This window comes from Octopus bimaculoides, chromosome 26 (genome assembly GCF_001194135.2).
Source record: "Octopus bimaculoides isolate UCB-OBI-ISO-001 chromosome 26, ASM119413v2, whole genome shotgun sequence".
Classification (NCBI taxonomy): Eukaryota; Metazoa; Mollusca; class Cephalopoda; order Octopoda; family Octopodidae; genus Octopus; species Octopus bimaculoides.
The window spans coordinates 4,444,383-4,457,671 of record NC_069006.1 but is presented as its reverse complement, the minus strand read 5'-3'; the positions used below and the strand labels follow the sequence as shown (position 1 = coordinate 4,457,671).

Below are 13,289 nucleotides of genomic sequence, written 5' to 3'. Positions count from 1 at the left end.
GTAGGAATGAAGTTCCACTATTTTCTCTCTTTCTATCTCTCACTCATTTTCTCCTTCCAAATTTACAAAGAATATTTTTTATATATATATATGTATATAGATATAAAACACACACACACACATACACTCACTCATACACACACCAAACTCATTGAAAGATTTAATGTCTTATATAATTAGAAAATGATGTAATTGTGTATATCTGTGTGTAATTCATTTTTAACTGTAGAACTTGAAGTAGAAAAAGCTAATAATAGCATGTAAATATTGGGTTAAAAAGACCCTTCTGGATAGAAAAAGTCAGTCTGGGCTTGGGACTTGAACCTACACCCCCTGTAAACATAACAGACATCTAAGCCCCACAGCTGCCTTTGGCTTTTACTATCCAAAAGCGTGTTTTTACCCCAAATTTACTTGCTATTATATTTTTAATTTTACCCACTTCGTGTTTCTAAATTTTGATGCCATAAAACAACATATATATATATTATATGCATGTGTGTGATCTCTTAATAGTGTCAGAGAGGACGCTGACGGAGGAGGCCAAAAACACTGAGTTTGAAGGGCAAATAATAAATGAAAAGGAAAAACAACAGGAAGAATAAATAATAGAGAATAAATATTTTCAGGAAAAACATGGCGTGGCAGGAGTAGAAATAAATAAATTAATCATATATATACATATGTAGACATACATATATATATATATATAACCTGTATATGTTGTAGGGTAGAACATTCTTGATGATTAAATTACGTGTATACACACACACATTATATATTTTTTCCCTTTTAATTGCTTTAGTCATTGGGTCGCTGCCAAGGTGGGCCTCTGCTTTGAGGGGTTTTAGTTGACACAGATCAACCTCCCCCCCCACCCCGATATATATTTTTTTTTTAGTAAAAGTCTGATACTTACACCTGATCAGTTTCTCTTTGATGAGCTGTTAAGTCACAGGAGACGCAAACAGACCGTTACTGGTTGTCAAGCAGCTGGGGGGTGGTGAGGTATATATATATATATATATATATATACACATATATATAAATACACATATATATAAATACACACACACACACACACACAAATGACAGGATTCCACAGGGTTTTGTGTATCAAATTCACTTGACAAGGCATTGGTCAGCCCAGAGCTATAGCAGAAGACACTTGCCCAATGTACCAGACAGTGGGATTGAACCTGAAACCACGTGACTGCAAAGCAAGCTTCTAAACTACACAGCCATGGCATGTGTATACATACATACACACACACACACACATATATATATATATATATATATATATATATATGTGCATGTATATACACACACATATACACATGCATATGCATATACAAATATACACACATACATACACATATACATATATATATGATATTTGTGTGTAGTTAATATTTGAAATCAAATACTCTTAGTGTGTTCAAAACAAGCAGACATATATCTCTAGCATGTGTATGTGCATGTGTGTGTGTGTGTGCGCGTGTGTGTGCGTGTGTGTGATTGTGTTTGTGGTACCAAGTGGACATGATTCTATGGTGCTAGATTTGGAGTGGAATGAAATAAAAGTGTCAATGTTGTGATCGTACAATATAGAATACCCGAAAAATTATCACAGCTTTTGTATGTGTGGGAGTGTGTGGGTATATGTGTATGTGCAGAAACATACACACACATGGTATATATATACATGTATATAGTATGTATATATATATTTTGTATGTACATGTGTACTTATACATACACACATATGCAGTACATACATGCACACACACACATATATATATATGTATATATATATATATTTATATGTCGTATGCATATATAGATTTATAAAGAGTCATACTTTATAAAATTAAGAAAAAAATCCCAGAGTTCTAATAATGAGCTCTGTGCCTCCTTCAATAAGAAACTATTTTTGTTGTGTTTTTTTTTATACCAAAATCAAATTTTGAAATTTCATAGAAATAGTTCATAAGAATTCTTTGCCTGTTCTTGGTTATTGTTTCCATATTCCTCAAAAACAGATATAGAATAATAATTAGGAAAAGCAGAAAATTTGAAGAATATTAAAAAGAAAAAAAAAGTGTAAATTTAGCCAAAAGATTCTTCCTCTTGTTATGTTCAGTTAGGGTTAGGGCTAGGATTAAGGCTTAGACCAGGTTTAGGGACAGAGTCAGTTACTTTGATGTGTTTGGCTTGTGTTGAATCTTCAATGTTATCAAAAGATAAACAGTGAGCAGCAGGCGTTTCTGATTTGTACCTGTGCGGGAGATTTAAGAGTGGAGCAGGTGGAGACAGGGGAGGTAATGATTGTTTGAGTGTCCTTGATGTGTCGGAAAGATACTGCATCATTTTACGGCAGTCAGGTGGAGTCTCTAATGTTGCATTGGTATCAGGACTGATGACTGTATGGAATGGAAAGCTACCTGGGAAGTCTTCGTACAGAATATCACCTTCCATTATTGCCTCAGGAACTACTTCCAACTCAAGTTCACTCTCAAAATTCAATGTTGTCACTCCAGTGTAGTCACTCTCGTTTTTCGGATTCTCTTCAGATTTCATTGCTGACTCAGAGATTTTGGCTACTGCAACTCTAGACAATACTACAAGTGGGTCGGAGTCTGAGTCTTGCTCCTCCATCAAGATCCGAACATCCTCACCAAGGGATTTCACAGATTCTGTATCACCCAGATGTTTTGCAGATGAGGAAATAAGATCACCGAGCTGTTGATTTCCAGTTTCATTTCTTGGATCATTCTGGATGTCTTGAGGTACATTTACTTCATATTTCCAGCATTTTGCACTTCCACTATCTGTAACAGTAGAATGAGTTAAATAATCAAAGCTAGAATTTTTTGATGTATTTTGAAGTCTAAAATTATTTTCTGAAGAAGCTATGCACGTGGTAAGGTCTTTGTTGCAGACTCTTTCAGATCTTGCTGTTACTTCGTCCAAATGTTGGTTTGACTTATTTGTGTTGGCAGCAGAATTGTAACATTTTGATAGCACAGACATAAGGCTTTCGGTATGTGGGTTCCCAATTGGGATGCTGACCTTTGGGGGCACAAGAGATTCTGATTCCGCATCAGCCTTGGAAGATATACTCTCCTCAACCAATGGAGCTGGGCTTTCAGTCTCAGGAATAAAATTGTTTGTAACTGATAGCGCTAAAATATCAAGTCCTGGGACATTGCCACATGTCAAATGCAGGGGCTTGGTTTCCTCTGGTGTTGCTTTGCTACATGTCAGTGTTATAGGTACTGTCTCCTCTGGTACTACAGTGCCACATGTTTGTGGTGTAGACACTGTCTCTGATACTACATCACTACATGCCAGTAATGTAGGTGCTGTGTCCTCTGGTACTGCACTGCTACATGTCAGTTGTGCAGGTGCTGTTTCCTCTTGTACTATATTGCTACCTGTTAATAATGTAGGGACTGTCCTCTCTGGTATTACACTGCTGCATGTCTGTGGTGCAGGTGCCACCTCCTTTGGCACTACATTGCTACATGCCAATAATGTAGCTGCTGTCTCCCCTGGTATTGCATTGCCACATGTCTGTGATGTAAGCATTGTATCCTCAAGTACTACATCACTACATGTTAGTGGTACATGTGCTGCCTCTTCTGGTACTTTGCTGCAACATGTTAGACATGCAGATGTCATACGATCGTTTCTCAGAGTTTTTGGTGTTGGTCTTTTCTCAGATTCTATTGCGCCACATGTGAGCGATGAGGAGTCCATCACTTCAGACACCATTGAACTGCTACATGTTGATGTTTCTACAACATCATTACATGTCAGAGGTATGTGTACGGTACCGAGTACTCCACTACTAACTGTAGATGATATAAATGGCGTTATACTTTGTACGACTCTGTTACATGTTAGTGATGCAGATTTGTCTGACGCTATTGTGCTACATGTCTGTAACAAAGGTCCTGTTTTCTTTGGCAGTGCACCGCTACATGTTAAAGTTGTAACTGTTGCTGTTCCCGACACAACGCCAGATGTAACAGATGGTTGAGGTGTGAGCAGTAAATTCCCAGGTAAAGTACTACATTCAACAGGCAAGGACGATACTGTCTCAGCTACATGGCTATCTGATGGAAGTATGGTTGCGCTACCAAGCACCGTCTTTTCACCAGGTATGCTGCCATACATCCCTGATGCTGACATTGCAGGTGCTTTACTGCATCCCCCAGGTACAGCAGACACCTGTTCCCCAGACATGTTGCTATCTATCACAGATATGTTTGCAGGTTCCATTGCACACAGAGAGCTATACACCATAGGTACAACAGCTGCTTCTTTCTCAGATACAATGTTACACACCAGAGGTACTGTTGGTATTACTTCCCCACATACACTGCCACACATCACAGGTAAACTTGTTGCTGCGTCATTTAGGAGTACAGTACTGTACACTGTAGATACGGTTGGTGTTACATTTCCAGAACAGCTGCTAAATACCACAGGAGCAGAATTCTTTTCAAGTGAAGCACTATATATTACTGACACTGGGGTCGATTCCTTACCAGGTATATCACATATTACAGTTTCAGCTGGTGAGAACTCAGCTACTCCATGTATATCACCACTGCTCACTACATGAAGTACTGTTGTTTTGTCTTTCGGTGCACTACATGCAGGAATGAGTGATGTACCTGCTGCTTCTTTGGTCATTACAAACGCAGCGGTTTCCTTTTGGTGCAAGTGTGTATCCCTTACAGACATATCTCCACCAGGACTGGACACACTGCTTACCGTTTCTGCCATGATTGTCATGATTTGAGGAGCAGCAGCACTGTCCAATAACGAAACCGTTTGGTTAGGATTTGGTAGAGTAACGCATGTTTCAGGCAGTGTTGCTGTTTCCATTTGTGGAGGTCCTCCACAGCTCACATCAGACAAAGTCACAACAATATTAGATAATGTATCTGTTTCCGTGACAACAGGTACAAAATTACTCTGTGATGAATTCTCCTCCATTACTACATAACCAGTTGACACTTTGTTACTCACCCCATCTCTTAAACAAATGACAGGTATACCTGACTGAGATATATCATCTTCAAATGCAATACCAGCAGCGCTTGCAGATGTCATTTCAGGTACTGTTTCTTTTTTAGATGCCTCATCTGTTTCGCACTCGACTGCTGCCATCTCATTTCTCAATGTGTTGTTTGTTGCCAACACATTTACACCTGTTTCGCTTTCAGGCAAATCACCTGTTGCTGAAATACTGCTGTTTGATACTGACTCTGTCATCTGCACCACATCTTCCCATGTGCTGCTCATTCCTGGTGTAACCAGCTTTGTTTCAGCTGTAGATTCAGGGCTTTTCATAGATACACCCACAGATGTTTCTTCTTCACCCTCATGGCCCACAGCCACTTCAACCACAGCTACCTCATTTTCAAGGGTGTCACTCAAAATTGACAAACCTGGTACTGTTACCTGACCCTCAATTGCAATACTGTGCATTGCTGTAGACACGTTAGTTACCATTCCACTGTCACAGATGATGTTTGCTGCCGATTCAGCCTCAACTGGTGTTTCATTTTCAGACAAGTCTACCAGCACAGCTTGTGCTGTCGTTTCATGTTCAAATTCACTGCCTGTTGTCGACATTGTTTCGTTTCCATACAAGTTGTCTCCAACTGATAGAATCTCCACTGTCTCATTTATAGGGACATTCTCTATTTCTGCATCAACTGGTGACATTATTTCATTCACAGGGCAGCTAACTTCAACAGACACCTCTTCTGTCTCACATTCAGCTTTCAAGTCTATTATTGAAGCAGTCACAACTGCCTCATTTTCAGGTTCGTCATCTCCTGCTGAGGTGGTTTCCACCATTTCATTATCAGACATACTGTCCCTTACTTCTGCAGCATGCTCTGTCTCATTTTCAAAATTACTGTCGACAAGTGATGCAGTGTCCAGTGTCTCACTTTCAGGCTCACTGTCCACTGTTGAAGAAGTTTCTATTGTCTGGTCAAGTTCACTGTCCACCACTCCATTTCCAGACTGACCATCTACAACTTCTAGTGTTTCAACTTCAGACTCATTGCCCACCACTGGCAAAGACACAGCTTCCACCATCTCGCTTTTAGATTCATCTCTCATCATCGACACAGTTGTTGTCACTGTCTCGTTTATAGGTACATCTTCTTCAACTACTGATACAATACTTGGTTCAGTCTCACCCATATCATACGACACTGCTGGTACCAGAGTCACATTTACTTCACAGAACTCAGGTAAAGGTGTATAAACAACATTAAGGCTACAAACATCTACTTGCGAGTGTTCACTGACTGTTTCTTGGGTCACAGGTTCTTCTGTTATGTTGTCTGTGTAGGTGACACGTGGGCCATCCTCTTGCACTTGGTTTTCAGAGATAGCTACTATTGGTTCATTCAACACAGAGATCTCTGTACCAGACAAACTTTCTTCAATCATCACAGTTTTGTTGCTGTCAGTAATTTCTTCAAAAATGCTGCTTTTTTCCACAATGCACTCCTCAGTAGAATTGTTGCTTGTTGAAGTGTTCAAGCTACAGTCATTTGCAGAAAGTGTCTCAGTCTCTGAACCAGTTACATCAGCTGACAAAGATGTCACTTCACATGAAGGACCATCTGTCTCTGTTTCGGAATCATGTTGAGAAACATTTTCCAATGATTCAGATGTTGTCACAGACACTGGTTCTTGATGATCATTTAAAACATTGCTATGAGAATCCTCAGCAGATGAAATGAATGTGTTGCTCACTGAGCAGGAACCTGCAGTTGGACATGAAATGGCCTTATCATGTTTCACATCACACCCAGTACATTGCGTTTTTGTAGAAGTCGTGGAATCAAGTTCTTTAGAGGTAGAATTCACCGTAACAAAGCTGTCTGTTTCCAACTTAGGTATCAACGTAGCTTCCAGTAAGGGTGTCTCACTGTCACAGTAAGATGAACTCTCCTTCGGTTTATAATTTGTAGTTGTGTCAACAGTTGTATCAGAGATCAATTGAGATGTTTTTAAGCTGATGTTTTCAGATCCACAACTCACTTCGACATTTGTAGGAAATGACTGATTTAAAACAGGGTTACATTCACATGAAGTAGACGTACTTTCTGCAGAGTTATCTGAAGGAAGTGGAATTAACGAAGAATTAATAACGGGTCCTGCCGAAGTTGAATTTCCCAGCATATCCCACGTAGCAGTAGGGGCTGCCAAAGGCGGCTTGTTTAAAATGCTGCGCATGATGTGCTTCTCGACAGGCTCTCTCACAATTTGTACTTTTGACAAATCAGCATCATGTGGTACAAACTTGTCCGCAGATGGAGATTGACAACCTTCTGCATCTTGTCCTGCTGGGTGAGTCAGAAGGTATTTAACTGTTTCACTCGGTCTCTCTGTACCACTGTCCTGCATTTTAGCCCCGTCATCAATAACCAAACTTAGATTAGACTCATTTGCTGTAGCTGGACTTTCTACTTCTTTGGGCAGTGGCTCAATATCAGAAGAGACACTGTTGTCAGTAGCTGTTTTCTCACAAACTGATGTTGAACTAACCGAGTCACTGCTGTTTGTGAGGTTCAACTGAAGTTCAGGGATGGTCATACCTAATGTTCTATCAACAACTGGCTTAAATCCGCTTGGTAGTCCTCCCATCCCAACCGGCCACAAAACCACTGTAGAACCATCAGTACAGAACTGTAAGAGAGGAACATCTGCCGCTTCTTTGGTACCTTCAGCCTCGGCGTTTACACTGCTTGTATTTCTTTCTGCTGCTACAACATTGGTGCTGCCAGATAAAGATACTGTTTCTCCATTATTTCTAACCGTGGGCTGTCCAGAAAGAAACTCGCTTGGCATTAAAACATAAGATGCATCGGAAGTACCAGCATCATCTGTAAGAGGACTTTCTGATGTTATTTGTGGTACTTCAGCTGACGTGTCTTTGGGAAGTGAATCACTAACATGACACTGTGTAGCTCTGCTGCTTTCATCACCGAATTCCTTGTCTGCTTCTTCTGGAGATTCTTCAGGCAGAGAATGATGCTGATTGTCTGTGTCTCCTGTGTCATTTTCTGGTAATTTTACATCTTGGCCATCTTCTGATGTTTTATTAGCTATTTCAACAGGTAGCTGCACCACTAAAGAATTCGGTTTCACCTCTTCCTGATCACAAATTGCACTTGTTTGGATTTCTTGAACAACTTCTGATCTTTCAATTGCAATATCAACTGTTGAAGCCTGACTATTGATTCCATCATCAAGTTGAGTTTCTGATTTTGAAGTCTCTTCATTCAATTGGTCTTCAAACACAGAAGGTTGGGCGTCGGTCACTGAAGCTTCTGCTAATTCCACGTCCCTCGGTTCCTGCTTAACGTTTGCATTTGAACTGTCTGCAGCACTGACAAACATAGTTTGTTTAGTCAGTTGTTTATACAGTTCGGATTCCAAGATATTCTTGTAAGCACCTTGGTGCTCATAAGACGTCTCAGTTTTACAGGCTATGTTATTTGTTGACAATTTTATTTCACTGTTTGTAACATTGCATGGTTTCTCTACAACATTTGAATTCCGCAATTGTTTGCTGAGAGCATTTTGTGAACTTTCTTCAACGGTTTTTGAATGTAACAACGGTTTCTTCTCTACTAAGAGTTCTTCTAGGCAAGCATCAGAAGACTTAGCTTTCGTTCTGCAAACATTGCCTTCAGGAACCTCATCGTCATGATGCAATGAAGATTGAGTCTCCTCTTTGACTTCACCCTTAAATGCCAACCAATCCTCCTTCTCTTCTGAAGCATCATCATTATCATATTCAAGGGCATCCTCTCCTTCCTCCAACTCCTCCTCTTCTTCTTCTTCTTCTTCTTCTTCTTCATCTTCTTCTTCTTCCTCCTCATCTTCATTTTCAACATCACTACTTGCCTTTTCGGAGTTTTCATTCTTTTTCTTCTTTATTGAAGTCCAAGAAAAATTATTCTTGGACAATTTCCTTTTCACACCTTTACAATTAGGGCTTTGTTCTGTTTCATCTGGCTTATTCTCAGCAGGAATTTGAACCTCTGACACTTTCTCTTTTTCCTCTTGCTGTACCAATCTTGCAACGGCTGCTTCTTTCTGAAGATCCTCCACAGAAAGAGTCCCAGATTTCTCTTGTTGGTTCCGAGCTGAACATAAATTTACATAATGATTACAAAGGCTTTTAGGATAAGTGAACTGCTTGCTGCAGTAGTGACATCTATGTTGGGGTTTTGATTTTACTGGTGGTGTAGGGGCAGTACCTTCGAGTACTTTGAGGTTTTGAAGTTTGTCCTTATGTGAACAATTGGGGGCATGTCTCTCAAGTGAGGGCAGAGACTTGAACTTTATGCTACAACCCCGGCACTGATGTGTTTCAATTACCTCAACTGATTCTCTTCGCCTAACATGATTTTTAGGATCATAAGACAAGTCATGGCCACGACGTTTACGGTTTTTGTCATGGTCATCATCAATATAAGTGACCTTACTGTTCTCGCAGTCGGCCAACTTCCTTCGGGTTGTATGATTTTCTCGGAAAATAGTCGGATCATATCCAGCAAAGTCTTTCAATCGGAATTTAAAAGTATTGGAACCATTCAACACATCGCGGAGCCGTTTCTTTAAGCGCTTCTTGTACTTCCTTTTGCCCATTTTAGAATTACTGGTAGTAAGCATATTGTCCAGATTAGAAGCACATCGTATTATATGCGAATGGAGACGAGAGACAGTCGGAAACAGATTTCGACATTTGGAGCATTTGTAGGTCTCTAAGGTTTTGGAGGCACTAAGGTCAATATTTGGAGAACAAAGGACGCCTTTGATGGTAGGAGTTGGGTAGTGCAAGGCGACTATGCTCTGGCCAAGTTCTACTTCCAGAAAGTTGCACTCAATACTGGGATGCCGATGCAGTTGGTGTCGCAGCAAAGAATCCAAATCTAAAAAATGTTTGTGGCACACTGAACAGATCAAATTAACAATTCCTTGCTTACCAAAAGCAATCTTATCGTAATCGAGTACTTCACAGTTCCAGCTCTGAAAGCAGGCGCCACGGAAACAATTCTCTAAGTCCTTCAAGTTTTCACAAGGCAGAAGACCACTTTTAATAAAGGTGGAAATTTTTTCGGAATCACTGTAGTTTTTGTCAATTACTTTCTCTAATCTAGTAGGAATGTCATATTGGGGATAATTAATAAAGTTAGAATCTTTGTTTTCACCATTTTCTACTTGGCTGGCACTGCTAACTTCAATAGGCCACATATGATTTTCTAACATAAACTTCTTATAATCTTCAACACGACTCTTAACAATATGCTGGATACTGAAATCTAAAAGATTTTGGTTCTTTTTGGATTTTTTAACAGAACTCGAAGATTTCAAAGAAAATGCTTTCTGTGGCTCTTCATGACGGACATTGGAACTGTTTTTAATTTTTGATGATATTTCATTTTCGTTACCAAACTCCAAAACCAAATGACCTCTCTCGTGAATGTGGGCAGTCATCATGTGTGGTCCACTAAAAAGGACATCTTTCTGGCCACATTTAAGGACTCGGTTAACTTTGGTTGATTCACTGTCAAAGGTTGGCGTCACTGTGGAAACCTTACCCACTTCAGAATTCTTAAGCAGGGTGGAAGACTGGCTGCAATTATGCAAACAAGATTGCTGTTGTAATCCATTTGGCTTCTTGTCATCGTTCTTTGAGGTTGACTGAAGACAAGGACCCTCAACTTTTGGCACAACAGTTGCATAGATTTCATTACAATTTGCACCACATGTTTTCAATGAGTCTGGATTTGTAACATCTTGCTTTGAGGAAGCAGTATGGCACAATGTTTTGGGACATGTAGGATACTTATGTACTACAGAGGCACTTTGAAATTGAACCTGTTTTGGAACCGAATCTGAAACAAACTCTTGTGTTTCTTGTACACTAGCATAGTTATTATTGCTGCCATCATTAGAAGAGTCTCCTGGTGAAATGGTTTGTTTTTCTGTATCTTCTTTTGAAAGTGATGGTTCTGGTTGTGCAGAAGAATAAGAAAACGTGGGAGGACTCAATGTGGGAACAGATGTAGTAATTACTGGTTTCGGGTTCAGGGAAGCATCACTTGTTGCTAGAAATCCTGAACAAACTGCTGGCTTACAACTAGAATCAAGACATGGAACTGAGGCTGAAGAAAGAGGAGGGTAGATAGAATTATCACAGATATTCTCAGTATTTGCTGTCCCCTCATTTGCTGGATGCAAACTAGGTGCATTATCCACAAGATCAAGGCCACAATGGGACAAGAAGTGATTCTTAACGACATTTGTAACAGGTATTGATGTGGTAGGAGTAGCTAAAGTCAATGTTTGTTGATCACAGGGTGAGCTATCGTCCATCAGTTTTGAATCAACCTCCGGATCATTTGAAGAATGAGAATCCAACTGACAACTTGATTCGTTCTGATTTTTCACTGAGGTTTTTGGAGAACATTCCTGAGAATTTAAATGCTTTAGAGAAGGCGATTCTTCACTTTTTGTACATATGCAAATTTCATTTTCAGTCTTGAAAGAGGAAGGGAAATTATATTCAGACCAAATAGCATCAGACTCTTGTTTTAAATATTCTGGATCATGTTCTAACAAAGATGTGTAATCTTTGACTTTTACATATTTACTAAAATCAGAGAAGGAATCGACACGACCATCGATATAACAACAAAGATTCCGCGCGACGTTTTCGGCGACATCCTTTGGTTCAAGGTACGGAGCCTCAAAGTCACCTGGAAGCAACTCATTTTCAAAATCAGTTTGTTCTATGTCGTAATACGCAGGATTGTTATCACTGACATTAACCTTAGAATGAGCAGAACGTCTATGTTTGCACATCTGGACATATGACCTGAACTTGCGTTTACAAACAGTACAGATGTATTTGAATTTACACTTCTTTTTTGAGGTCTGCTTCGAGGGTTTTACAGTTATATTTTCTTTGGAAGGGTTAACCTGGCTTTCCGTTCCAGGCTCTTGTTTTATGGTTTGTGAAGTAGATTCTTTTTGATTGTTCGCTGCTTTTCGGTTCTGATTTGCTTTGCGCTTCATAGCACCGTTGTGCATACATACAATGTGTTTCATGAGGAATGATGAGCAAGAGAAAACTTTGCCACAGATTTTACACTGGAGATCATCTACCGATTCCGGTTCTGCTTTCGTAGTGGTTCTAGATGTAGATTGGACAGACGCTGATTTACTACTGTGACCAGAACTACTACCATTACTGCTACTACTATTACTACTACTACTACTACTACTACTACCACCACCACCACTACTGCTACTGTTGTTATTGTTACTACTGCTGTTGATGGTGGTGGCCATGTCACTGCTGCTGTTGTTGTTGTTGTCGTCGTTAGTGCTGCTGCCACAGTCGCTTGATGAAGCTTTGGCCTGATTACTGCTGGTGGATTTCGTAGTGGTGATGCTGGCAGCGGTGGTGGTGCTGCTACAGGGAGTAGTAGTTGTAGTAGATGTAGATATAGTAGTAGCAGCTGTAGTGACAGTAGCAGTGTTTGTAAGGGTGGTGGTATTAACAGTGGTAACAGAAATAGTAGTAGTGGTAGTACTGGACGCGGGGACAGGGGTGCTGTTGTTCTTACTGGTCTTGTTCTTGTTGTTGCTGTTGTTGTTGTTACTTGTGCTGACAACCTTATTCTTGTTCTTGTTGTGTACATGGATGCGAATGTGTTGTTTCTTGCTGATTAGAGTCGGAAACGACCGCTGACAGTACTCACACTGGAAGGGCAAGTTTCCTGAAATTAGGAAGAGAGAGAAAAAATAATTTAAAAAATAGGGAAAAAAATAATATACATAAAAATTATATAAGAGTGAATGTGTGTGTCCGTGTGTGTGTGTGCATACAGGATGCGATGGATACCAAAATTACATTAAAATATCTTTTGATAATAAAGAGTAAATTTATTCAACAAAATCGCCGTTCGCTTCAACAACGGCCTCCAGACGACTTCGGAATCTCCTGCAACTCTTCAGGACGGTCTCCTTGTTTAAGTTGGCGAATGCTGCCATAATCCTTGCCTCCAGTTCATCTTTGCTGTTACAAGGAGTTTTGTTTGTTTCTCGCTCAACTGTGCCCCACACATAATAATCAAGGGGGTTGCAGTCTGGGGAGTTGGGTGGCCAGATGTTAGGGGTGATGTGGTCGCAGAAATTGTCTGATAGCCATTCCTGGGTTCTCC

General features: G+C 40.0%; 1 protein-coding gene across 4 annotated transcripts in view; it reads right to left on the bottom strand.

Annotated features, from left to right (window-relative positions):
• Positions 1–6: 6 nt before the first annotated feature.
• The window catches only part of LOC106883967 (uncharacterized), a 90,827-nt gene continuing 77,544 nt past the window's right edge, over positions 7–13,289 (bottom strand). For all 4 annotated transcript variants that reach the window (XM_052977057.1, XM_052977056.1, XM_052977058.1 and 1 more), the window contains exon 4: positions 7–12,845. In XM_052977057.1, the coding sequence (XP_052833017.1) occupies positions 2,143–12,845 (10,703 nt within the window). In that variant the 3' untranslated portion in view covers positions 7–2,142. The remainder of the gene's footprint in view (positions 12,846–13,289) is intronic.